At 46.1% G+C, this 26,700-nt stretch overlaps 1 protein-coding gene across 1 annotated transcript in view; it reads left to right on the forward strand.

Annotated features, from left to right (window-relative positions):
• Positions 1–26,700, forward strand: part of LOC146196248 (focadhesin) — a 134,006-nt gene that overhangs the window by 8,043 nt on the left and 99,263 nt on the right. Inside the window, exons 5-10 of the mRNA XM_084598133.1 lie at positions 2,833–2,925; positions 8,868–9,027; positions 9,200–9,385; positions 9,684–9,801; positions 18,413–18,708; positions 25,780–25,947. Of these exons, the coding sequence (XP_084454259.1) occupies positions 2,833–2,925; positions 8,868–9,027; positions 9,200–9,385; positions 9,684–9,801; positions 18,413–18,708; positions 25,780–25,947 (1,021 nt within the window). The remainder of the gene's footprint in view (positions 1–2,832; positions 2,926–8,867; positions 9,028–9,199; positions 9,386–9,683; positions 9,802–18,412; positions 18,709–25,779; positions 25,948–26,700) is intronic.

The raw sequence follows: 26,700 nt of genomic DNA on the forward strand, positions 1-26,700 counted from the left end.
TATCTCGAAATTTTTTCCGGATTTTACAACTTCAAGTTACCGAGGGTTTACTGTACTTTCATGTGGAAATAGAATGAGTGAACAGTATGTGATGCTTTAATTTCTGGAGGTACTAAAGAATTCCAGTAAGATATGCCAGCAAGCAAGGTAGTAAATTTTCCATAATTAGTCCTGACTATTTGCAAAAGGAGATTATTGCGCTGTTTAAACCTGATAGAATTAGTATTTACAAGTTGGTTGGCAATGCCATCAGTATGAGCATGATGATTTATTTATGGACAATTTTAGGCTGAATAAATGTTGATGTGGAAGTATGTTCAAACTGGTACAATGGCAAAGAGCGTGATTGAAATGAACTGAATGACATAACCATGATGGCTTGATTCTGAAGGCTTTGAAGTCTTTCAATATGCGTGTAGTATGTATTTCCCCAGCAATACAAACAGTAGTTAAGGTGACTATGGATGTAGGCTTAATATAATGAACATATTATGTGAGGTTGAAAATATTCACAGGTCTTTATTACGATGTAATGACGAACAAAATTTTATGCATGAGCGATTGAGCATGGCGATGAAACTTTAAGTGCTTATCGAGAATTAAGCCCAGAAACATGGAAGTTTCTGATATAGGCAGTGCATGGTTATCAATCGTCAGTGTTGGCAGAATATTTATGAAAGTGAAAAGAGAGCGAAATAGCATGAAGGTCATTTTTTGGGAATTTATTTATAGCCAGTTATTTTTGCTCCACAGTTATTAAGGCCTATGCTAAGCATATGCCGAAGTGTGGCGGTGGATCTGTGAGAAGCATAAATGGTTGTATCATTTGCATATGACATACTCTTTATTTGATTTAGTGCAATGGGCAAATCATTAATGGACATTAAAAAGAGTAGAGGGCCTAGTATCGATTGTTACGTTGAGAACCGCGCTCCTTACTGCGAGATGAGCAGCTGCGTGAAAAAGGTGAAACAATGAACCCGATGGTTGGAAATAATTGTTGGAAGGAGTAGGTTCAGGTAGCCCTTTTCCTTTTAAGGACTATGCCGCCTGCGACTCTGTGGTTAAAGCATGCGCCATGCTCGTCACACTGTAGCGAGCACAATAAAGTGCATTGCGCAATTACCGGCACGCTGTAGAATGCTTTTCCGAGCAAAACCGCGGAATCCACGCAGCTCAAATTTTTCACACAAATGGCATTTTGTCGTTAGTACTTTCCAAATGTATACTGAAAAAATATCCAAGTATATTGAGAAAAAACCACAATTGCATTCTTAAGACACGATTACACTAGTACAGACACATAATTTGGGTTAGTTTTGAGCGAATGACTGTATTTTTAACGTTTTCTGAGCGGCCAGCGGGTCAGAGGCAGCGTGCTCCTGACTGTGATCTGGCGGGTGTGATGTCACATTTACCCTCAACTATGTCATGGTCCTGCCGCCTCCACCTCCTCACCTGAAGTTGGTTGACAAGCTGCGCACAGTGTCAGCTCTCCCGCGTCGCGCTGCGGAGCGTGGAATTCTGCAGACGAGAGATGTCGAGGGGGATGTGAACGGAGGGTGCGTATTGCGGGCAATTGTTTGCGTGCCGGGAGGGAAGGTTGAATTGTGTGCAGCGTGGTTTAAAGCTGTGCGCTGAGGCTTCCTGTAGGAACACGAGCAGCAGTTTTAGGGCATTGCACTTTATATATAAAAAAAAGCACGTCTGTCCGTGTGCTTTGTGAGTGCCACGGAGGAAGGGAAAAATGAACGGGTGCGACCGCTCGTGATGGGGGGCAGGGGGCATGAGGCAGGTTTTGTCAGAGCTTTCACAGGAGGCCGCTAGGTGTGGTGATTTGAGAAATATTTATTAAAATACTTACTTTTCGCTCATTTCTGTTCATAAAGTGTGTTGTTTTGGTTTAAAGCTACCATCTGCACTAGAAATCTCAGTGGCAATTTTTTTGTTCAGTATCCCTTTAATTTCCAAATTTGGTTGGGGTACTGGCCTGATTCAATCAGAAGAAGCCAGATGTTCTTATTGTATTCGGTGGTGGCGAAACAAGAGAAGCCGCTGCCCCAGTACTTCCAGCACTGGCGTCGGAGGCGCCATCTTGTGCTGTTTCCCCCAACTCTGTCACAGCAGAAGGAGAGGCGATGGAAGGTTGTTGCAAACAGCACAAGATGGTGCCACCAATGCCAGCGCTGGGGCAGCGGCTTTTCTTGCTTCACCGCCGCCGAATATGATAAGAACATCAGGCTTCTTCCGATTGAATCAGGCATGTGTCCTTAACAAATTCGGTATTAAAAAATAGTAACGACAAAGTCCCATCTGTGTGTGAAATTTGAGCTGTGAGGATTCCGCGGTTTAGCTGGGAGAAGCATTCTACAGCGTGCCGGTAATTGTGCAACGTGCTCTACCTCGGCAAGAAAAAGAAGATTCAACGAATGAAAAAACACCAAAGGTATAAGCTGAAGAAGAAATGATCTGATTGAAAAACTGAGAGCCTTTGCTGGCCAGCCGACCGTTGTGCTGGGCGAGTTTCATGAATGCTTGAACTCATTTCCGGTCTACAGCGATCCAAGGGCAAAAATGCAGCAAGAGTTTACTGCATTCGGTGCATGCAAATGGGTACAATGACAAATAAATGCATTGAAATATTATTTGAACTCCAGATTTTCCCTTTAACTAATGGAAACAAGCTTACGCTTATTTCAGTCTAGTGAGCTTTCACTTGGATAAGCTTTTTCCTGAGGTCCTTTGAAGTTAGTTTAAGTGATGTTTCTCTGTACATGAGTGGTCGTCCGCTGGCATCTCTGGGGGATCTTCATTCCTCTCCATCCTGTGCAGGACCCACCCCTTGGTGCAGGTTCTTTGTGACCAACCAGACTGCTGGGATGTGGTGCAGCAAGCCACCCAAGAAGCTCTGCACACCTGCTCAGGGTAGGCTGCCCCAACATACCTAATCTGTTGGCCAGGAATACGTTCAGCACAACATCCCCTGCTTTAGATGGTGCCTTTAAAGGGAAGCAGTGGGACTTCATTTTGACTCCATTATTGCACCATATTCTTAGCATTCCCCTTCTGTTCATTGAAGTTGATTGTTAGTCCATTGTTTCGAAACGGATACGCTGAGGCAGAGTAGATTGTTAAGAAGGTAGTAATTAGTTGTTAGCATCTTTCTTTCAAATCTTTCAAAACTGCTTCTCAAATTACTATGCAAGTCAGTTTTAGTTCAACAGGAACCCAAAGACGGCTGCATGGAATGTGGCAGGGCTTCACATGTCCCAGCAATACATTTGCAGGTATTAACGACAGAACCCTGGCAGGAACATTGAATGACTGGAAAAAAGCTGCCAACAGTAACTCTATTTAAGAAAAGGCTTTGAAAAGATTGACTGCATGCAAGCCTCGAAATTTCTGTTATAGGAATGGGGAATTGCGAGCAGTGCATGGGTAATGCCTGTGATATTGGGAACACAGTATGAGCGGTGCATATGCACTTATTGGTGCCAACTTCCAGTATGTAGTGCCATCTACTGGTGTCAAGGGGACCTAAGCATATGCAATGGAACGCGCGGTGCAAGATCACAGTAGCGGATCACAGATTGCGGTACACTAAAACTCTATTAAGGAGCTAGCATCAGTTTAACAGCATAATTCTAATTGCATTCAAGGGCTGCGATAAGACTGATGTGGTGAAAGTCCAAGACAGTGCTAGTATTTCTAACACAAAGCGTGTTAGGGTCTCGCTGGAGTGCATTTTAACTGAAGGGGCTGCATGTGATGAACTGTAGCGTACGAAACCTAATACACGGTTAGACAACTTGATGCTGCTACTCACGGGATGTGTCCAAGTTAAATCATTAGAAGAGTGGAGACCTACACAATTGGAAGGAGTTTGCAGGGGTGTCAGAGTAATATTATGAAAAATCAGCAGGTACTGCATAGTTGCTGTGATGGGGAAATGATGGCAGGGAAGTTTTACGATTAAATATATCAACATGGGTCACACGGTGCTAGTACTCTATTAAGATTGTCTTGTAGGAAGAAATCATTAGAGTAATTATTTGTTGGATGTTATGCAGTGCTGTCATCAGTGAAGAGGTAAATTTCAGAAGAGATATTATGACTTAGATTATTAGTATGTACCACAAGCATGGAGCATGGTTCCTCGTGGTTCATTAGAAAGGATAGGGACATTGAGAGTGAATGTGAGCTTTTTTTAAACAAACTGTTAATCAGCATTTAGGAACTTTCGAATTTATTCTGGCACCAGGTTAAAACATGAAATTTTAAGAAGTAGGCGCATTTGTTAAACTTTATCGAATGCCTTATAGTCCAAAAACAGGGCTCTGTGAAAGAAGAGAAGTTACGACTGGAAATTAGTGGTGCACGAATATTTGAAATTTCGAATACGAATCAGTATGTTTGTAAATATGTTTGTTATTCGATTTGTATTCATATTCGATAAACTTGTATTTGGAATTTTCGAATAATGAAAGATTTCCGAAAGCGCTGCAATTTCACTGTACTTCGCGCTTCGCTGTAATGCTCGACTGCGTAGGCTGTGCAGTGAAGCATCTTCAAACCGCAACGGGCCGTTTTGTGAACTTTCTGAACTTTCTGAACGGAACTGGGGAAAAAAAGTCGTCCTCACTTGGATTTCATCTCAAATGCAGACAATCCTCACGCGGGTATTCATCAGATAAAATTACTGTAATGCAAATGGTTTTTGACAGTTTTTTCAATCCCATTCGTCAGTTACAGTTTTTCAGTTGGGACATTTTATTCTGAAAGGTTGAATCAAGGAGAGTTTACTGTATTCAGCAGCCATATTGCACCTTCATCATGTTTCATGTAGGTCCATCCTATGCAGGAAATTGGCATATGGAATCCTATATATATTGCGCATGCTGGAATTTTTCAGCCAGGCATACACTTCTGTGCAATTCTTGTTTAATTTCATGCGCAAATACCATGGGAATTTTCAAAAATTATAGAGCACTGCAGAATCTGCATTGGAGTAATGCAAAAGCACGGATGCTGCTGTTGGTTGCTTCTAGTTGCTTAATTCACTTCTTGTTTATCCATTTTAGTCTTTGGTACTTTCAAATTGTGCGCCAATCCCTTCCTATGCCCTTTTCCAGCTCTACTTCTGGTTGCATGACGTCACATCCTTGACGTCGCCTTAATTGACTGATTTAACTAACTCTTTTAGTATTTGATACATTCAAATGTGGCGCCAAGCCATTGGCTAATGAGACCATTTTCGCCTTGACTGTTTCATTTTTGCCTCTAATTAATTACCTTATTAGCCTAATTATTATTTTGGACACAGCATTACATCACCCTTTATCGATTGACACCACCCATTAACCTCTACCACTTCTCAATTACTCGCAACTGCTGCAGACACAATTTTGCAGACACGGTCTGCGGACACGGTCTACGGACAGAAATCTGTAAACATAGTGAAGTAACGTTTTCGCATTAATAAGCAAAATGTTTGCTATTTTCATTTTTTATTCTTCTTTACTGATCAGATATTCCATATTTGAAGGCATCTTTTTTCTCATATTCATGTTCAAGAATTCCTGTATTCACATACCCCTGCAGTGAAAAGGGCGAGCTGAGCATCACATGAACATCTTTTGTGGAAACCATATTATAAGCCATTAAAACAGATGGTACCACACAGGAAAATGTAGATTTTTATTTTTTTCAGGGAAAATGAAGGTAGGTGAATGGATGCCCATTCATGGCATGTTCATGGACAGGGTATGTAGTGCGAAGAGAGGATAACCGATGATCGAAAAATGTTAACAAATGGGATACTAAGGGAAGGAAAGTGTGGCAGGGGGCGGCAGAAAGTAGTGTGGGTTGATGAGGTTACATTCGCAGGAGTCAAGTGGATGCAGTTAGCATAAGAACAGGTTAGTTGGAGTAATATTGGAGAGTCCTTTGTCCTGTAGCAGGTATAGTCCGGCTGAGGATGATGATGAATGGATTTACAAAAATACTTTTTGCAGTGATAATTGGATTGGGCTTGTGAAAGTATGTGAAACCTTGTGTAATTTCCTGCCACTAACTTGCTGGGTCACTAGATTTTGTTGCCTACATTTCTCCAACTCTTTAGAAGTTTCAGCCTCCAGAAATGGGTGTTTGTCAAAAAGGAAAGAAAGAGAAACCATGAGTTCGTTGCACCATTGTACAGTGAAACCTCGTTATAACGAAAAGTTAAAAAATCTGAAATTAGTTGGCTATATCTATAATTCTTAATATAAAATTTCATAAAAAAATACATGCAAGAGCAGCAAACTTCAATCAGAGAAGGCACAGCACCTCGGAGGGTGCTTACTTGGGTCATGTCCATTTATTTACGCTCAAATAACCATGTTATCATGGCTGCTTTTTTGTGTTGATCGCGTTCCGTATCACGCCCTGTTCCACAGTTTTCAAACACTCACCAAGGGCAAACTCACTGCAGTGGCTGCACAGTAAACCCAATACAACAAGCACTTCTTGTGAAGTCGGAATGTTGTCATTGTCTGCAGGGTCAGCCTGAGCTTCATCTACGGGATATTCAGAGACTTCCGCACAGATTTCGGCATCCGTCAGTACAGCCGTGGTCGGTGCGATGTCGTCGCCACCTACAAAGTCTTGTGCAGTCATTGTTACAGGCGTGTCACCAACAGGACACGTAAAATTGTTCCAGACCTTATTGAGCTCGCGGAGCTCTGCTTCATCGGGATCGTCACCATCGTCACTATATGCACGGGCCTCTAGTGGAACAAAACCTGCGTGCAGTTGGCAATCACCTTTCACACTGTCCCATGCCGCTGGATTGTTCCCAGCAGGTCGATCTTCAAGTCCTGCTTCATACAAAGCTTCATGAGAAGAGTGTCAATCAGTCTCCTCTTGTAAACTGCCTTGCAGGCTCTGATGCCCTGATCTCAAGGCTGCAGCTTGGCTGTAAAGTTAGGTGGAAGAAAGCAAAATTCAATGTTATTGAGTGTGACATCAGTGTTGTGCGCAGTAAAGTTGTCAACGAGGGCGCACACTTTGCAACCCTTGTGCACAAGCTCGCAGTCCCAAGCATGCAGCCACTGCGCGAAAAGTTCACTCGTCATCCAACATTTCTTGTTGGAAGCATACTTTACGAGGTGTATGCAGCACCCTTTCATGCATCTCGGGGGTTTAAATCTTCCGATGACGAAGGGTCGCAGTTTCACAGTGCCTTCGATGTTGGCGTCAAGAAAAACTGTGATCACGGCCTTTCCTTGCTTTTTGCCATAGCACAGCTCTCCATATGCGTCAAGGGTATGCCTGTGTAGCATCTGTCAAAATAGGCCTGTTTTGTCCGCATTAAAGGTGTCCTTGGGCTGATATTTTGCAAGGATTTGCAGCCACTAACCACTTCCTGATGCTCTCAGTGTTAGCCGTCTCACTTTCACCAAAGATAATTTTGCCCATGATGTCAAGCGTGCCGTAAACCTTCGCAGCCATTTTTCAGCACCGAGGATACAGGCAAAGTCTTTCGCTTTTTGTTGAAGTGCCGGTCCAGTCACTGGTATGTTCCGAGCTCTGATGTCCAAAAACCATTTATAATGCGCCTTCTCCACGTTGCCAGACGCAAGGGGCTGAAGATCACTCCACTTGTCACCACTTGTCCATGTGGTCTCTTATGCTTGTGCCTTGATGATAGCTTTGTTCTTGAGAATAGTACTCAAAATGCTCTTCTCCACACGTTGAATTATCTCGAGCTTTGTGTTTAACGTCAGTGCTGCTATTTTTTTTTCATGTTCACTGTCATCACAGCACTACGCACACCCGCATACGACATGACACGATCACCGACAGAGCATCTACAGAACGCTATGAAGGCCACGCCGCTGCTAACACTAAAACGCAAAAGCAACATTCTATCACGGTGCTGCTGCTGCTGCTGAAGTGACGCTGTCAGTGGTTGTGAGATGCGGATGATTTCTTTGCGTCGTGAAGTTTGTTATATCTGCTTTATGCCAAACCCCGTTCGCTATAGGAAGTTAAAAATACATGTGATTGACAAAAATATTTTGGAAGAGTTCGATACATTCAATAATTCGTTATATGCATGTTCGTTATATCGAGATTTGACTATGCAATACACATGTATTCCTTAGGTAAGGGGTTTAGAAATGTTCTATGGATGCTTTCTTTATTTTTTTTTAGTGCCAGCTGCCGCCCCTGTACATATCCACTGGTTGCTGCTATTCTTAAGAAAATGTTCATTCTCATAATTATATACAGTGCATTTAGTGGTAGCTCATATATAGAGTATTTAGGCGAATTCATTAAAATCGTCCTCCTCGCAATCGCCGAGAAAGAATATAGCTGCATTGGCACCAATTTCACAGACACTTCACCATCTCTTTCTTGCTGAAGGCCACTTTGTCAGCATTTTTACCCGATGTGGACGAGGTCAAGCTAGCCTTGTCAAAATTTTGTTACCGTTTTTTGCCATCTCGTCAAATTTGGTTACAGTGAGCTTTGCTCACTGCAGAACCACTTCTCTAACCAATGCATAGCTTGAAATCCTGTTATAATGTACCCCTCTATGACATCCATGGCTCCTACAAGAGTCGTAGGACAGCTTTGAAACCCTACTTGACAGAGATGTTGAGCGGCTATAGCAACTTCCTCGTGCCACCTGGTGCGGTCGCTCGCTTGGAGTTGCTTGACTTTATTTTTTTTCTTGGTTGGAATTTTTGCTGGGCTTCAGAATTCGCAAAAAAGTCCATGACTTATAATACCCTGGAAAATATGGCATGTTTCCTGTGCGTTCATTTCTGTTTGGACTGGGACTGGGTTATGCGCATTAAGAAAGAAATGGGTTGGCGCAGGCTGAAGGAGATACTGGTGGAGATGCTGAGGCCGCTGTTGGTACACTGCCTGGTTGGACCTGCTCAGCCAGCCGAACATGCGTCCCTGCGGCTGTGGCTGTGGCTGGTCTTGGCCCAACACTGGCCCCGCTGGCTCAGGGCCCTGCTGCCATGGATGCCGGTAAGTGGGAACACCATGCGGCATGCCATGCAGTCATGTGGCACCAGAATTGCACATAAGCAAGCGTCGCTCAGTGGGTCACAAGCGCTGGGGCTGAATCGCATGTGCCGTGGGGAGTAAAACCACCCCTCTCTTACAAACTGGGCCATTATGTGTGTGTGTGTGTGGACAGCTATGCGAACAGGATGTGCGGTGGCAGTTGCGGGTGCTGGAGCAATTGTTGCGCCAAGTGCGGCCTCCCTGGGACGCCCCTTGCTCTCTGCAAGCGCTGGCTGCCTGCCTGCTGGCCCTGGATGCAGGCCTCAACTGTGCAGGAATGGCACGAGCCCTGGTCAGCTGCCTTAAGGAGCGCTCCAATGTGAGTCTCACAATGACAGCGAAATTTTTTTATATGTGCCTTTTATAGATACACCTATTGAGCGGATCTTTCATCCCCCCCCCCCCCCCAAAAAAAAAAAAAGAATTCCAGTACTAACTCAGGGAAGCAAAAAATCCCTCATGCTTTCCGTGGCCTCACCGATAATTGGTTTCTTTTATTTCTTTTAGGAACAAGTTGCTCAAATATATATGAAAGTTGTGGTTTGTGTGGAAGCATTGTTTCATGTACGTAACGAGTGGTGCTTTTGCAGCTCATCTCATTTCCTTCTTTCCACCAGAATGAGCAGCGGGTGCCCATTGGCGGTGAGCAGCTGGTGTGGGATGCCTGCCTGGTGCTGGCAGCCGTGTTGCTGGGGCGGGCTCCCGGCTCTGGCCTGGCTGACATTCTGGACCTCTGTGAGTAACAATGGATTGGCAAGGTGCACTTCGCTGGCGCTTTTGGGTAGCCAACAGCAGCATGTCACCGTCTCCCAACAAGACAGTGTTGTATGTTCAGGCGGATATTTTGCGATTTTTGTGAAGAGCATGCTAAGAATCTAAGTTAAAATCCCCAGTTCCGTGATGACTAAGTGTGAGAGTATTTCTGCTGTATTTGCCACCACTGCGAAAAATTGCTAGGAGTCTCAGCCGATGTTCTGTTGTGTGATCATTTTTGCGAGGGGTGCGAGGTCCAGATAAGAGCGGGAAACTTTACTTCTTACATTAAATGTTAAAGAAAATCACTGTACAGTAGAACCCCGCTGATACGTTTTTCATGGGACCGTAAAAAAAAAACGTAAGAGCCGGGAAACGTAAGAGCCGGGAAGTAGGACAAATTAAAAAATGACAGTAGTGGGCAACTGAATGCATTTATTGCCACGTTATCACTTGAAGAAGTCATGCAGCGTTGTCTGTCGTATCTTTTCGCGTCCGGTGAGCACAACTCACTTCTCCAAAAGTTGCAGTGCCATGTGGCTCACGCGATCGTCGCGAACGTACCTTCTGAGAAGGTCCAATGCCGCCACAGCCGATGTAAACGTCGGTTCCGGCTGCGGCGCATCCTCCTCCTCCTCTTCCTCTTCGTCGCCACTGTTGTGCGCGTCTACACACTCGGCCACGATCTGGTCGATAGTCATCATCTCGGAGGTGGCAACGGCATCATCCACAGACACGTAATCGTTGTACACGATCCCGTTCGTGCCAACCGCTTCCATGGCCGTGTCCAGTTCGCAGTCCTCGGGGGTTCCGGGGTTGTCCATGGTTCCTGGTTCTGCTGCGCTGTCTGCGTCGCCGAAGCACTTCGCAAAGCAATTCCTGACCGTTGCGGCGGTGACAGCACTCCATGCCGTGGCCAGATAGTGCATGGCATCCAGGATCGTAATGCCAGTTGGGTGTTGCCCGCGGTCCACAGAGGCCAGGGATTGCTTCACGATGCATTTCCTGTAAAAATGCTTCACGTTTTTGATGATGCCAGCATCTAAGGGTTGAAGGTGGCTGGTCGTGTTGGCCGGAAGGTAGACCACCTTGATGTTCCGCAGTGACGTAGTGTCCTTAGGATGCGCGGAGCAGTTATCTAAGAAAGGACGACTTTTCTGTCCTGACAGCCCATATTCGAGTCCATGTACGCGAGGAACTCGTCAAAAATTGCGCACGTCATCCAAGCCTTGCTGTTGTTCTTGTAGTGGCAGGGCAGGTAACGTATATTCTTTAGGCAACGTGGGTTTCGAAATTTGCCGATGACCCACGGCTTCATCATCTCGGAGCCATCCAAGTTGCAACACAATAAAACGGTGAGACGGTCTTTGCTGCATTTTCCGCCGTGGCAAGCCTCGCCTTTCAAGCTAAGCTTCTTCGAGGGCTGTACTTTGAAAAAGAGGCCCGCTTCATCGGCATTGAAAATGTCCCGAGGTTCGTAGCCGTCAATAATGCGCGCCACGGTCTCTTTCCAGCTGCCTACAGTAGCCACGTCCCCGCTTGCGGCCTCCCCATTCACGGTTCGGTAGCAAATTCCGTGCCTTCGTTTAAATCGGTCGATCCAGCCGTTTGACGCACTGAAATCGACGATCCCGAGCTTGTCTGCTATCTCCAGTGCTTTTTCGCGCAAAATGGTGGCATCAAAATTAACACCTGCAGCTCTGGCTTGCTTGAACCATTTGTACACCTCCTCGTCAAGCTGCACATGCTCCGCACCGCGGGCTTGCTTGCTTTTGATGTCAAAGGACCGGGCATTTGCTTCGATCTCGTTTCTTTCCGAAACAATAGAGTTGAGGGTGGATGGCGTAAGTCCCAGTTCGTTAGCGATATGCACACCCGCTTCCGCGTTGGGTTTGCATCCACAGTGCGGAGAATATTCAGTTTATCCTCCAAGGATAGCGCTTTGCGCTTTCTTGATGCCATCTTGCTGTATTTACGTGCTGAACGGTTGGCACGCGCCAGGTGGGCGATTGAGTGCGCTGGACGCATGTGCACACGACCGCGGAACGAATTCACAGCCGGAAAATACACGCGGAAAGAGTCCTAAGCTCGGCAATCGTGAAGTCAGTCGCACACACACCAACCGCACAAAGGATGGAGCATGGAGTAATGAAAGACAGCAAGACGCAAAAAAAAACAGCGCAACTACTGCTGCTGATGATGATGACGCAGCCTGCCCAAGCGTCACTAATGCCCTCTGTAGACATGCTAGCAACGCTAGGCCAAGCCAGGCCAAGTCAATTCGCCGAAAAAGTAAACATGGCCGTCGCTGCTTGTTTTTCGGGTTGGCTTGGGGTGCGAGTTCACAACGTATCATGTGGGAACGTGTCCCAATATATGACGTAACAGCGGGGTTTCTAATACATGGAAGTCTATGAGAGTCATGCTGGGACTCGACCACAGGGACGTAGCAGCCGGGAAAACGCAGCACCCGGGAATGCAACAGCGGGGATCTACTGTATATGCTTCATTCAAATGTTTAGTGAAAAAAGAGAGCGCGCTTATTTTGGAGGCAGATATGAATAAGGAAAAAACAATTGTACAGGTTCAGCGAGAGTTGAACCAAGTTTCACAAGCATCAGCCAATGACTGCAGCCGCATTCGTTGCTGCCACTTTGATCTTGGCATGCTTCTGCGCTTGGTAAGGTTATTAGCAATGGGCTAGTCTGGCTTCTTGTTGTTCGATAGTCTTTAGCAGCCTGTCTGCCATGGCTGCATTTTCGGTCTTTAGCAAGAGTGACTTCCTCTACGCCATGCCACCACTTTTTGTCACGCCACCTGGTGGCTTCGCCTGACTCTACTGTAGTATGTAGGTTGAGTGGGAATATAGGTTGACCCCCTTACCTTGAAGTTGGAAACAAAAGAGAATATATAAAACAAAAAAATTGTGGAGGCTCGTTTAATTACAACATTGGCTGCAAACCTTTATCCCAAAGCTATGACCTCACTCTGAACATTCAGCAGCGTTGTCAGCAGACGACTCCTTGTCATTTGCAACATCATTCGGTGCATCATCTACAGTTGAATCCCGCTATAACGAAATTCACGGTGCACGAAAAAAAATTCGTTCTCGCGGAACTTCGTTATCGCAAAAATTTGACGTGAAACGCAGAAAGAATTGCCCAAGCAGCAGCAAAGGCGTTTAATGCCAAAAATCTGTAAGCTTGGTTTGCTTACGCTTCACGGCGAGCAACGCCGTCACGCGATTTTCGCACTCGGTCAGCAAACCCATTGCAACATCGTCGTCTCGGACAGCAACGAAATTCCTGATGACATCAAAAGCGTCCATCACCTGTACGGCGGTTGCCGCAGCCGGCGCTTCCTGTACGTCGTCGTCTTCTTCATCGGAAGAGTCCTTATCATTCCGGGCAGCTTTTATGATCTGCTCATCACTCACATCTTCGTGAACAACAACACAAGCGTCAGCGCCGATGTATTCGTCGAGCTCGAGATTAGGCGGCACGGTTCCTATTTCTCCCAGCGTTTTCCAGGCAGCCGCGATCCCCGGAGCCGGTGACGCCTCTTCGTCGTCGTCTGTAACGCCTGGTGTTAGGCCAGCAGAGTGTACGGGTCGACCTTCGGCAAATCCGGCGTGCCTGAAACAGTTCACAATTACTGAGCGCCCCAGTGTGCTCCAGGCAGCAGACATAATCTGCAGTGCCACGTACAAGTCCACCTTCGTGTCTCGGCCGGTTTCAGTGTTAAAAAGCAGCCGCTGAATTAACCTCCCGCGGTAAGCGCGCTTCAGGCTAAGAATCACGCCCTGATCGAGAGGCTGTAAGACAGACGTGCAATTGGGAGGGAAAAATCTCAGCTCCGTGTTAGTGAGCTTGACTTCGTCGGAGTGATGCGCTGAACAATTGTCCAAAAGCAAGCAAACTTTACGGCCCTGCCGCTTCATGTCGCGGTCGAATGCCATCATCCACTCGGTGAAAATAGCGCGGGTCATCCATGACTTGTTGTTCGCCTTGTACTGCACAGGTAGGCTACGAGTTCCCTTAAAACAGCGCGGCTTGGCACTTTTGCCTATGACTAACGGCGGACGCTTGTCCGCGCCATCCATGTTTGTGCAAAGCAGCACTGTGATGCGTTTTTTGCTGCGTTTGCCGCCGTGACAGCGCTGCCCCTTGAAGTCGAGCGTCCTAGCCGGCAACATCTCGTAGAATAGCCCGGTCTCGTCGGCGTTGTAAATGTCTGCAGGCGCGAAGTTGCTTAAAATTCCGGCCATGTTACTCGCCTTCCAAGCAGCTGCTCCGTCCACGTCTGCTGACATTGACTCGCCGCACAACACTTTTCCAACGATGTTATGGCGGGCCTTGAAACGGTTTAGCCAGCCAATGCTGGCTTTAAAATCATAAATGCCAAGTAGGCATGCATAGTTCAAGGCTTTCTGCTGGACGATGCTTCCGGACAGGGGGACGTTGCTGGCTCGTGCTTCCACAAACCACGCATGCACTGCTTTGTCCAACTCTTCATGGAGGGCCGCGTCACCTTTTTGTGCTTCGAGGATGTGCCTGAAGCAAGTGCCATTCTCACGCTGTCCTTATTGCCTAGAATCGTTGACAGCGAACTTGCAGGAATTCCGAAGTCTTCAGCAATTGCCGCTTTCTTCCTTCCGCTTTCTGCTTGGGCGATTATTTGAGCTTTTTGCTCAAGGGAAAGAGTTTTGCGTTTTTTCATTTGCGTTGCCATCGTGTCCTGCGGATGAAAACTCGTCGTCGAAGAGAAAGGCAGCGAGTGAACAACGCGACCACGACACAAAGCCAAAATGGCGGAACTACAATCACGTGATTTCATGCTTAATGTGGCTTTGGATTTGACTTGGACTTCTCGCCAATAAAACTAGTTTCGGTTTCGATTTTGAACGCGAAAATTTCGTTGAAGCGGAAACGCTCTGCAAAAAATGGTTCGTTGTGCAGAGAAATTTAGGCCATTAATTCTTATAGGATACTCGCGGGGAATAAAAAATTATTCGTTGTCGCGGAAATTTCGTTGTGGCGGTATTCGTTGTGGCGGGATTCAACTGTAGATTTGTCAAGCATGTTGCTTATGCCGCGTTTCTTGAAAGGTTGAACGTGAACAGCTGATCTTGTCCAAAAATGCAAAACTGTCACTGAGAGAGCAGCCGTGTTGCTGTTTGTGTTTGCGAACTCCAGCGTTTTTCTGGAAGGTTCTCGTAAACTGCCGCCACATGCTGCTATTCATTGCTAATGAGGAATTACGTGTTATTATGGGGCGGACGAAAGAGCACATGCGAAGTCAAATACGCGAGGGACGGGGAAAAGAAATGCAAGCAACTGCAGCTTGTTGATACGGCTAGAGTCCCTAGAAGTATTTGCTAGTCTGCCGTCCGAGCGGGGTTCCCTACGCAACCGGTTGGCCGCTTCCCGGATGAAAGCGCAGGGGGCGCTGCACGCATTCGGAGCGTGGTCGCGTTGTGTGCGTGGTGCTGTGGCGGTTGTGCCGTACTGCTAGTCTGCGCCGCACTGATCCGTTTGTGCCGTGGCAAGGTTCGTGCACCACGTGCACTTTTTTTCGCTCGCGAGCCGGAATGCGCGCAAATTAGCTAGCATGTGTGCAAGTGTGCCTTCTTTATGGATATGTGATCGCGTCATGTCCAGAAAACGGGGTAAGCGTGATAGCACGTGTTTCTTGCCCGGGTGCAAGACCGGGTAGCGCTCGTGCAAGGTGAAATGCTCACTCTTCAGGGCACCGAAAGACGCAGGGAAGAGGCAAGAGTGGGAGCGCAACATCAAGCGCGGCGGCAAAGGCAATAACATTGTTTATAGTCTCAGCTAGGGCGTAAAGGAATATGTAAAACAAAAATTAAAAGGCGTAATAAATGAAAGAAAATAGGTTGGCTGTGTTCTAATAAAATTCAAGAGAGAACGATGATAAGGCCCTTGTGTGCAAGCAATGTACGAAGATGGGTTGCTCGGCGAAAGGCCCACTGCCGTCAGGTGCCGATATTGTCGGCTTCAGTGGCGGGCAAACCCACAAGGGGTGAATATCTACTCAGTATTTTTGTGAGTTGCAGACAGGAAATCATGGACGTTGATATAAATATCGGTATATATAAATATCGGATGATCCGGATCGGGGTTGCCCTCACATTACTGTAACACGAATAAGCTAGTGTCGACGTTTGTGAGCGACACTTCAAACCCTGCTTTATTGAGCGAAGTTTTAAGACAGGTAAAGGTAATTGAGATTCCACGGGATGTTACGCAACTCACGAAGGATGCCATCTCAACGCTGTTTCCTGACAGTCCAAAATACTTGTTGAAACCCCTGCCTCTCAAGAGAAAGGAGCGCAACTTGTATGAGCAAAAACAGCCAGCAGCGAGACCTGCAGAGAAAGAAAAAAAGTGCACTGATCCTGAAGCATCAGTGGAGCCAGTTGAAGAATACAGCGGCGGTGGATCGTGTGACGTGAGCCTGCTCCAGGAATGCAGAAAGCTGCATGCCACCGCCACTGGGGACAAATGTCGATCTTTCTGATGTTGAGCAATGAACATTCGCATAGTGCCACTCAAGCGAGGACGAATCTCCGGAGGCAATCGCAGTGATGAAGCTGCCATGAATGCTGCTGTGTGCATTCGAAGAAACAAAGTCAAGGAGATAGCTGTAAAGTCGACAGAAGAGGTAATTAATCTTATTCAGGACATTGCGAAACTCAGCTTGTGTCCTGGCAGCGGATTGAAGCCTATTACCAAGATTTTTCCCACCTACAATGGGCGTTACTTAATTTGCGACGAACAGTACCATTATTTCTGATGCAACATGCATATAGCCTGCAAATACTTGCGAAAGTTAACTCAGAACACCCTGTCAAGAAGAAGAAAAAATTAAGAAACAGACTTCTATGTCTCGAGCAGTTTGTCGTACGAAGGACAAGGTGGCAAAGCTGGTAAAAGCTCTAGGTGAAATGAAAAATGAAAATGAACACCTTCAAGGACAGAGTTTGAAAGAAGTGTTAGTGCCCTTCCTCTCAACTAACAGCTGACTGTTAAAATATGTTTTAGAGGTTGCAAAACGCAAGTCAACAAAAGTGATGGCATATTCTGATGAGTGGCTACTAGGCTTCCTAAGTACCAAAGAATACCTATCAGCAGTTTGCCTCAAGCGCGGTGCAATTTGAAGGGCTCGGATTCCCATCTTTCGTGCTTTAATTGTGCATGTATCCGAAAGTTTCTAGTTCTACATACGTGTTATAACTTAGCTAAACGTCCGAAGAAATTAAGATGAAACTATAGCGTGAATGAAAACTCTGGCGACAGCGCTCTGTTGCTCGCACACATGGTCCTTGGAGCCTAGAATGTGCGTCTAGTATAGTCCTCCATGCAAGCATAATTGTTTGCACAAAATCCTCAGAAGTCTTCATTACAACACAATGACTGAATGAAGTCTTCATTGATTCATTAAATTACATACAGCATGGCGGTAGCTTCAGCAGGATAATAGGGTATAAAAAGCAGCTTCGTTTCTACATCGGCTCAGGGGCATGCGCGCAAAACTTCGCTCACAAAAAAAAAAAAGTCGCATCCGTGGTTATGCCAACAACTCGGCTGCGAACTCAATATTACGACTAAACTGAAATCAAAGACTAAAGAGCGGCATCGCATGTACAAGGCACCTGACAATGAGCATGCAGCGAATGCATTTCGAAGCGCACGGGCGCGCGCGTCGTTTGCTCCGGCAGTAGTGGCGCACTCCGGTTCACCGCAGCGCCACCGCGGCGATCATTCAGTGGCAGCCCCCGCCGCGGCCAGTGGACGAGAGACTAGCAATATTTCTAGGGACCCTAATACGTATTTGGCTGTCTTCAAGCACGCGCGCTGCATGTTGCCAGACTGTGCCTCACATTATGCTAAAGACCGCTATATGAGATGAGGGGCGACTTTGTTTTGCTTTTTTTAAAGAAAAGATCTCAACTTGTATTCCAGTTTTTAAAGTACACTTACGCACCTCGCTTGCACTCGCTCAGAGGGCATAAAGGTATGGCATATTTACCAAGGTGTAATGAAGGAGCGGCACAGACGAAACCTCATTAGGACGACTGGGTTCACTGCACAGCGCGAGAGTGCGTTGCAGGTGGAACTTGATGAAAACGACGTTTACTGCACAGCACGAGAGTGTGTTACAGTTTTACACAAAACATGATCGGTTGGGCAATGGCATAGTGCTGTCGGGCCTGGGCCAGGGAAGGTGGTCTGTTTGTCCTCACGTGGGTTTGAAACCCACTCACCTCAATGTTTTCAGTGTAGTCCTTAGTCCAAGCTTTGCCCTTTCCTCTAAAAGAAAAGGGCTAAGCTGGCATCACAGCACAGAACGAGGGGAATATAGCACTCATGCATAGCCAGCTTTGTGCAGCAGTGTTTGTGTCAGTAGTTTTACAATAAAACACAGATGGCGTCCTGTAGCTATCGATGTCAAGTTTTGCTTTGTTTGCATGCCGATTTCCTTTCTCTGGTACCCTTTCAAGTTCTGCAGGTTTCTTCTGCGAGTTTGTGACAGACGGACGAAGAAAGTTGTGGCTTGTGGTGGTATGCAGGTGAGGCACTGGTGGAGAGGAGGAGGGAGTCTGGTGAGTCGCGAGGGGCCGGCGTGAGCCGCTGCCTGGCACTGCCTCTGTGCCAGCTGGTGCAGCAGCAGCAGCGGCTGCCTCAAGGCCTGCAGGGTCGAGCGGCCGCCCTACTTGGTCGGCTGGCCGCGGCTGAAAAGGGTGCTACAGCTACACCACTAGAGGAGAGGGCAGCACCCTCCACAGTGACGACACTGGTCGGCAGCCACCCCCTCATGGCCGGGGCCCTGTTTGCCGCCACCTGCCTACATGTCACCTCACCTCGGGTGAGATGCCAGCCTTGCTTCTCCTTTGTTTGTCAGCCGTGGAGTGCCTTTTTTTAGACTTTGCTGGTGGCGTCATTGCTAGGAATGCTAAGGAATTAGTTTTAATGGTTCTTTTGAAAGCTTGCCTCTCATAGATCTGGAATACTATGAAAGTGGCATTCCTGTAACATTTCTTCTACAATCTAGCGAACTCATGACAATCCTGCATGAAATGTAATCGGGCTTTGCATGAAAGTTTTCACAAAATTCTTGATACGTGGACATTAGAGAGTGCAGTGATGTAGCAGGATAGCTTGATTGATTGATTACCCGATGCAGTATTTTTTGTTTTATTTTGACAAAATGTAAAAGTAGTGGCGTGCGAATACTATTTCACACTTCGAATACGAATAGATTATTTTGTTATACAATTATATCCTTATTCGAAAAACTGATATTCAGTATTTGCGAATATTCGACACATACCGAAGACCACACCAACAAAAATTGACTGCTGTTTCCCCACAATGCTTGATCGCATGGGCTGTGCAATGAAGCATCCTCAAAACATGGCGGGACCATTTTGTGAAGAGAGCCTTCCCAACGTTGTGCACTAAAAGAAGCACTCGACGAAACCGGGAGAATATACGTCATTCGCTTTCACCTCAAAGGCAGAAATACATTGTACAGGTGTTCATCAGATACGGTTACTGTTATGCAAATGGTTTTCAGCAGCTTTTTCAGGTCCATTCAATAATTCAAGCTTTCGGTTAATTCAGATATTTCTTCTTCTCCATTGAAGGGTGAATTAGCACGAGTTTATTGTATTCAGCAGCGATATGACAGCTCCACCTGGTTTCATGCAGGTCCTCTCTGTGCAAAAAAGCAGGTATGCATATGGAATCCTGTATAAAATTTATAGTGGGTAGGGTATACACTTCTGTGCAGTTCTACTTTAATTTTATTTGCATATACCATTTGCATTCTGAAATAAACAAGATTAACAGTGTTTGCTATTATTTAATTAGTTTTTTTTTTCACTGATGAGATATTTGATATTCGTATGCATATTTTTCCCCCCATATTCATACTCGATTTGTATTTGAAAATTTCATTATTCACACACCCCCTTCTTAAAAGCCAATTCCCACTCTGCAGCATTTTAGGCGTTGTAACAAGAAGGAGAAGAGGGGAGTGCTTGGGCAGAGTGGTATGGGTTTATGGCATCCTGTGCACATATTGGTGCGCTCTGAATGGTTGTTCCATGACTCATATCATGTAATTTTCTAGAGCGAGTAAAACAAAAATAAGTATAAAAAGAAATAAACAGCTTCGTCGCAAAATTGGGATTATGCTGGCTTGGTAACTGTCGGCAAATTCTTCTTTCTCTTAAGGACTTTGATAGAATAGGTTACATTGGCGGCCATGGTTTGTTGCATGACAGGTTTTTCGTAGGAATAAGCCAGTATTTGAAACTTGGAATTACTTGCGAGCAGTTTTTTTTTTTTATTCGATTTGATTCTCGACACACCATTCCATTTCAAACTATTGAACCTCTTAAATGTTCAGAAATGACAAATTTGTAGCTCATTTAGACTGGCAGCGAAAAGTAAACGTTTTCAAGCAGTATCGTCTTCTGCTTGTTCTGTCATAGGAAAAAAATGCATATGACAGAACCATTGGGCTTGAAGCCAGCTCACCTGGCCTTACCATGTTCAGTGCAGCCCACACGTTAGTGTAACTGACGGCGCGGTTTCTTCTTAATAATTTTTTCTTTATGACAGCATTTGGGCCAATTACGGGCTTCCAGTCTTCTGAAACCAGTACACGAGGGCTAAACGGTCTGTGTGCCATCTTTATTGCAGCATTCGTTTTGTCATTAAGCCATAGACGCTTTATCATTTGGCACCATTAGGGGACGCAGAAGGAATGCTTTCACTCACGTTCCAGCTCAGATTGATGCTCTTGTGTTTATTTTGCTTGCTGCCTTGTGCATTTTGCCAGCAGCACTTTAATGAACTCTTTCATTACGAGAGGAAAGATGGTTGTTTTTCGTTGGTTTCTGACAAGCTTTCTTCCTGCAAATTATATGAGAGATAGAAATGGCTAAAATACATATCAATGATGGAGATAGAATGCACACTCGAAAAAAATTTTTTGTTTCACAAATGCTCAGTGTGAATATTAAAAAAAAAAAATTCAGGAAGCACAAAATTATAGCTGAATGGGAGTAAAAAAATTCGAATTTACTCCCCGCCACGGTGATGTAGTGGTTATGGTGCCCTACTACTGAGCCAGAATAGCCAGGCTCAACCCCGACTGCAGGTGGCTGCGTTTAGATGGAGCTGAAACGGAGAGGCATCCAAAAGCTGTGCGATGTCAGTGCATGATCTCTAGGTGGAGCCCTCACTACTCAGGAGCCCTTCACTATGTATCCTCTTGCTCTCCTTCCACTTTTACTCCCACCTTCCTCCCTTCCCTTAAGGTCTATTCACACTTGTGACTAGATGACGACGCGCGACTACCAGTCGCGCGACCAGAGGAGAGGAGCTCGCCACTACCGATGTTCACACTTGCGACAGTCGCCTTCTCGTTCTGTTCTCGTTCGGAACGAGTTGGGAGTAGGAGAGCTGCTGGGTGATGACAGCGAACGTCGGTAGCAGCCGCTTGCCAGACACTTTAGCTTTTTCAGGCGAGCCCGTGCGCATGCCGCGCTCTCGTGTTTCCAGAACGCCGACGACGAATAGACGGTTTCAATCACCGTGGTGTCAATATCAAATGTTGCGCCTGCGTGAAAAACCCATTTCTCAAAAGTTCATGGTACTTACCGGATAGTCCGAATATCTTTCCAATCTCCTCCCAGGCCATATCCTTCTCCCTGCCTTTTAATTCCGAATGCCGTTTGTTGAAAAGGTAGGGGTATTCTTTAATTGCATTGAGAAGGTGCTCGATCGACTACTCCGGAAGCTCGCTGATTGGTGAAATGGTTTGCAACTAGTAGTCGCACGACTGGAAATTCGAACAGTGCCCGATCGGCCATTTGTGACTGTCGCTTTGCGACCAAATAGGTCACGCGACCGCTGCTAGTCGCAAGGGTGAACGGGCCTTTAGGGAGGTTCAGGTGTCCACTGAACAAATGTGACAGATACTGCGCCTCTGGTTTCCTGTGAACCAATTATTATTATTATTACAAAATAATAACCATTAGAGAAAATAAGTAAAATAAATTTTATAACATACAAAATGTTCAAATTTTTCTTCAAGCTTTCCAGCAAAGTCATAAAATTATAACACAGAAGTGGTGTAAATAGATATCTTTCACTCATACTACCTGAAACAGGCTAATTTCAGCCTTCGATTTGAAATAAATTTTTCTTGGTAAAAAAACAAATTTCAAAAGTCAATTTTTCACTTCAATAAAGTTTGATAACAGTGATTTAAACCATTCTCCGCTTAAAGTACAATCGCCTTGGAGAATGCTGGAAAACTTTACAAAAAGTCCAGCCCGGTTATGACGATGTCGGTGGGAATTGGAAATCGCTTTGCTATATCCGCTATTTCGTTGTATCTGGACTTTGAAAAAAATGTACAAATTTGAGTAAATTGTCTTATCGTCTCGTCCAGCATTTCCTGAGCACGTTTTGCAAGTGCAATGTTCAGGATTGCGGCCTCCATACCATCCAGCTGCAAACCGAAGTTCTACTCTTAACTCCCAAGGTACATCCGTAGAGTGTCAACAGTTGCGATGGCCACTGTGGAGGTCACCGGAGGGGCGCAACCAGCATTGTCGCAGTCACTCACGATGTTATTCGTCCCTTCAATGATGACTTCATCAATTGTGAAGTCCTCCGTGGCAACAAGTTCGGTGTCGGTGGAAATGAAGTCCATGTGGGACAGACCTGGAGGCACAAAGCCCAACTCTTTAGCGGACTCCCATAGCTGCTCCAAGCAGGCTGTCGTGGCAGCACCATCAGCTGTTGCAGTGATGTCGACCGCGGCAGCTTTGTCCTCGGTAGGCGCCGTGTCCGCGCTGCTGCTTTGGGAGAAGCCAGCTTTCTTAAAGCAGTGAGTGATAGCCAGGTGCTCCACAGCCTTCCAGGCTTCACTTGCAGAATAAATGGTCTTCACCAAAAGGACCTTCATTTCGGCCACGTTGTCGGCAGAGCGAGCATCGATCAGAAGGCGCTCGATCATTCGGTGCCGGTAGTGAACCTTGAAGTTAGTGATAACTCCCTGGTCTAGAGGTTGCAGCTTGGCAACTTGCGAAGCCCAATTCCTTAGCCTTCACTAGCATGAATGGGTCCACTGAGCAGGATGTTCTTTGATCGGGCATCCAAGAACCACCTGTAAAGTGTGGCTCCTATGTCTGTGTATGCCACCGCACTGGATCATCTTTCAGTCCCCACTGCCAACGTTGTCGTCGAAAATGGCATCGATCTTGCTGCCATTCTTGATTATCGTTGAGAGTGTGGACTGTGCAATTTCATACTTCCGTGCGATGTCACTCTTCATGTTTCGGTGCACTTCGTCCAGAATGGCGCGCTTCATCTTCAATGACAACACTTTTCTTTTGCCCGTTAAGATGCTGGGGCTCGCAAGACTCGACATTGATGCCCTCGGCGGCGGCGACGGCGGCGCGGTCGAGGCGTGGCTTGCTACCGATCGAGAGCCTCGTGGCGGCTTTCAAGTTTCCCGCACTCGAATTAAAGGCTGCGATTGGGCAAAGCGCGCGCTCCGCGAGAACGCGGGGGATCGGGCGACTACTATTGGCTGCTGCGGCCGCTGACGCGTCGGTCTCCGCCTTCCCGCGTCGTCTGCTACGGCTCTTTGCTGTCGTTGGCTGCCTCGAGGTGCGACACGCATTCAGTGCAGACTTGGCTAGCTTTTTTTTTTCTTTTTTTTTTCTTTTTTCGTTTCGGCGCTTCTTATGCCACGGAAGACAACCCGGGAAGTCGCTTGTCGCGTTTGGGCCGCTCCTTGTTCCTCCGGCGAGATGCCGCGATAGATAAACCGGGAAACCGCTTGCTGCGTCTGCGCCGCCTATCATGCTAGGGCGAAATGCCGCGGGAGAATCGAGAATGCCGATTGTCGTGGCTTGCAGAGCTCAGGATCGACGGATCTCAGCATGTGGAAAGTGGTCCGCGGCACCACGGCGTTCGCTGTAGCTGATCGGCTAGTCGCACAGATGTTCGCTGTAGCCGAGATCGACGGAGCGCCATAGCCCTAATGTATATTTTGACGGCCGCACCGGTCTTGTTCGTGATAATTGCGAGTGTTCGTCTTAAGTGGGGCCGTTATAAGTGGGCTCGACTGTACCTGAATAAATTTTTGAGGGCAATGCAAGCCCATGTATTCAAAATATGTCTGGAATTTGTCATAATTAATTTGGTTAATCAACATAGGTCTAATTGATAACAAAAAATCTAATTCTATGCTATTTTTCAGCAAGAAAATTTTGAAAAAGGGCTTTGTCTTGCCCTGAGAAACCTATCTAGGAATCAGAATGACAAATTGCACAATGCCAGTGCCTTTCACAATTTCTCCAGGCTTGATATAAAGGACCTATTCGAACCAGTTTGATATGCTTCTGTAACTTGAGAATTAGCGTGCACAAGTCTATGAAACTTGGTGGTTTTTCATTTGTTAATGTCATGAGCCTGTCTTGAAAATTTCATCATGATAACTTGAGAAACAAAAAAGTTATTGTTCTCTCAACCTTTGAGAGCCGTTTTCTCAGAATCAATTTTTTGCACGGTGTGGCTGCTAGGGAAAGTCATAGCTCAAGAACCGCTTATTGGATTTTCATGAGGTTTTTTTTGTTATATACCTAAGTAAAATCTGAGGGCAAGACAATTCGTTTTTTTTTTTTTTCAAAATATTTCATGTGTAATTAAGGGCAGTCAATTAAAATATCGTTAAGTCAGGTGTAAATTTGAACACTAAATTTGGGGCTGTACTAAAATTTTTCAGAGAGGAAATTTGGAAAAAGGGAATTGTCTTGCCCTGGGGAAACTATCCAGGAATGACCATAACAAATTTCACACTGCTAGCACATTTTGCAAATTCTCCAGGCCCGCCCCTAGGGACCTATGTAAACTATCTTGATATACTCCTCTAACTTGAGAACCGATGAGCCCAGCTCCATGAAACTTGGTAGTTCTTCAAATGTGTGTACTATGAGCATACCCTGAAAATTTCATTCAAATACCTCAAGAAATAAAAAGTTGGTGTTCAAGGGTAGCCTCCCCCCTTAAAGCAAAACTTGATTGCAAGACCTGGCTCTCTTCGCGACTGGTATTTATGGAAAATTGTTTACCTATTATTTGACTAACCTGTACCAATATTCAAGATTACTTAAACATATTCAAAAGCATTCAATTCAGTTTGAAGGCAATGGTTACGAATCGTCTCTTGCTTTTCAACCGAAAGCTTTATATTTGCACACCTTTAGTTTTCAGCTGCTAGGCTACTTTGGTCTTGCACTGCCATGGTCTCCTTGTAAGTATGAAACACGCATCGTGTGCATGAAAAGTATTATTGAACTATGTAATTGTTTGCTTGTTGACTGGCCTAATTACAGTCTGTCTTTATTTGGAAAACAGTTGAGCAGTGAGGAGTACTTAAACCATGACTCTTTACAAATATGGATGCAAGTACAGTGCATGACTTGTAGTCATCTGCTCCCTGTCTGCCTGAAAGCAGCTGAGGAGAGTCCAGCACTCCAGTGGAACTAGGTGCTGGTTAAAAAGAATATTTTCGGTAACAGCCAGACTCGCAAGCAGAGCCATACTGAGAAATATACTGCCAAATAAGGGTCCCGGGAAGTTCCAAGCATTCGGAGACAACAAATCAAAGCAACAAAAAAAAACAAAAAAACACATTTGGTAGGGGTGTTCATAATATTCGCACACCCCTGAAATTTAGCAAACCCGTTGGTGGCCTGGTAGGTGCATGTCATTTGAGAACACTACATTGCACTGATAATGGGCATTTCATTACCCCTCTGCCCTCAGAGCAACAGTGGCCCTCGTGCTGCTAGGGCATGTCCTCCGAGTTGTCAGGTTCCAGCAGTGAAGCTTCCCATTTGTGCAGGAGAGTGTCGAGCGGTGGCGCTGCCTGCGTGGTGTGCTGTCCGGCCAGCACAGTGCCACGCTGAGCATGCTGGTGGCCTCGGCAGCATTGCTGGGCAGTCAGATACCAGCCGACGCTCGAGTGGCCCTCGATGCCCTCCGCCAGGAGGTGGACGCCTACTCCCAACTGGTGGGCTACTCCTCTCTGCTTTCTTTCTGTGCAATGTTAGTTCATGCAGAGAGCCTGTAGAACCTGTGTATCGCCGTGCACGGGATACCTCGTTTTTCTGCTACCATTGTTTCACGTGTGCAAAGTTATATGGGCCTTCAGATTATCAGGAAGATACAGTCGAGCCCGGATATATCGAACTCGAAGGGGATCGCGAAGTAGTTCGATATATCGATAGTGGTTACGGCGCTCGACTACTGTTCCCAAGGACGCGGGATCGAATCCCGGCCTTGGCGGCAGCTTTTCGATGGAGGCGAAAAGCAAGGCGCCCGTGTGCTGTGCGATGTCAGTGCACGTTAAAGAACCCCAGGTGGTCGAAATTTCCGGAGTCCTCCACTACGGCGTCTCTCATAGCCTGAGTTGCTTTGGGACGTTAAACCCCACAAACCAACCAACCAATTCGATATACAAAAATTGGCTTGTGACGGCCCTTACGATGCGAAAAAACGATACGATAGAGTTGGACTGTGAAAAAGGCTGACCGCCGAAGAATTGAAGCGTTTGAATTGTGGTGCTGGCGAAGACTCTTAAGAGTTCCTTGGACTGCCAGAAGATCAAATCAGTCGATATTGTCGACCATAAACCCTGACTGCTCATTGGAGGGTCAAATTCTAAAGTTAAAGCTCAGCTACTTTGGTCATCTGATGAGAAGAGAGGAGTCGCTGGAGAAAGATTTGATGTTGGGAAAGGTTGAGGGTCGCCGGAGAAGGGGTA

This window comes from Amblyomma maculatum, chromosome 3 (assembly GCF_055883805.1).
Source record: "Amblyomma maculatum isolate TAMU_Amacu chromosome 3, ASM5588380v1, whole genome shotgun sequence".
In the NCBI taxonomy this organism is placed as follows: domain Eukaryota; kingdom Metazoa; phylum Arthropoda; class Arachnida; order Ixodida; family Ixodidae; genus Amblyomma; species Amblyomma maculatum.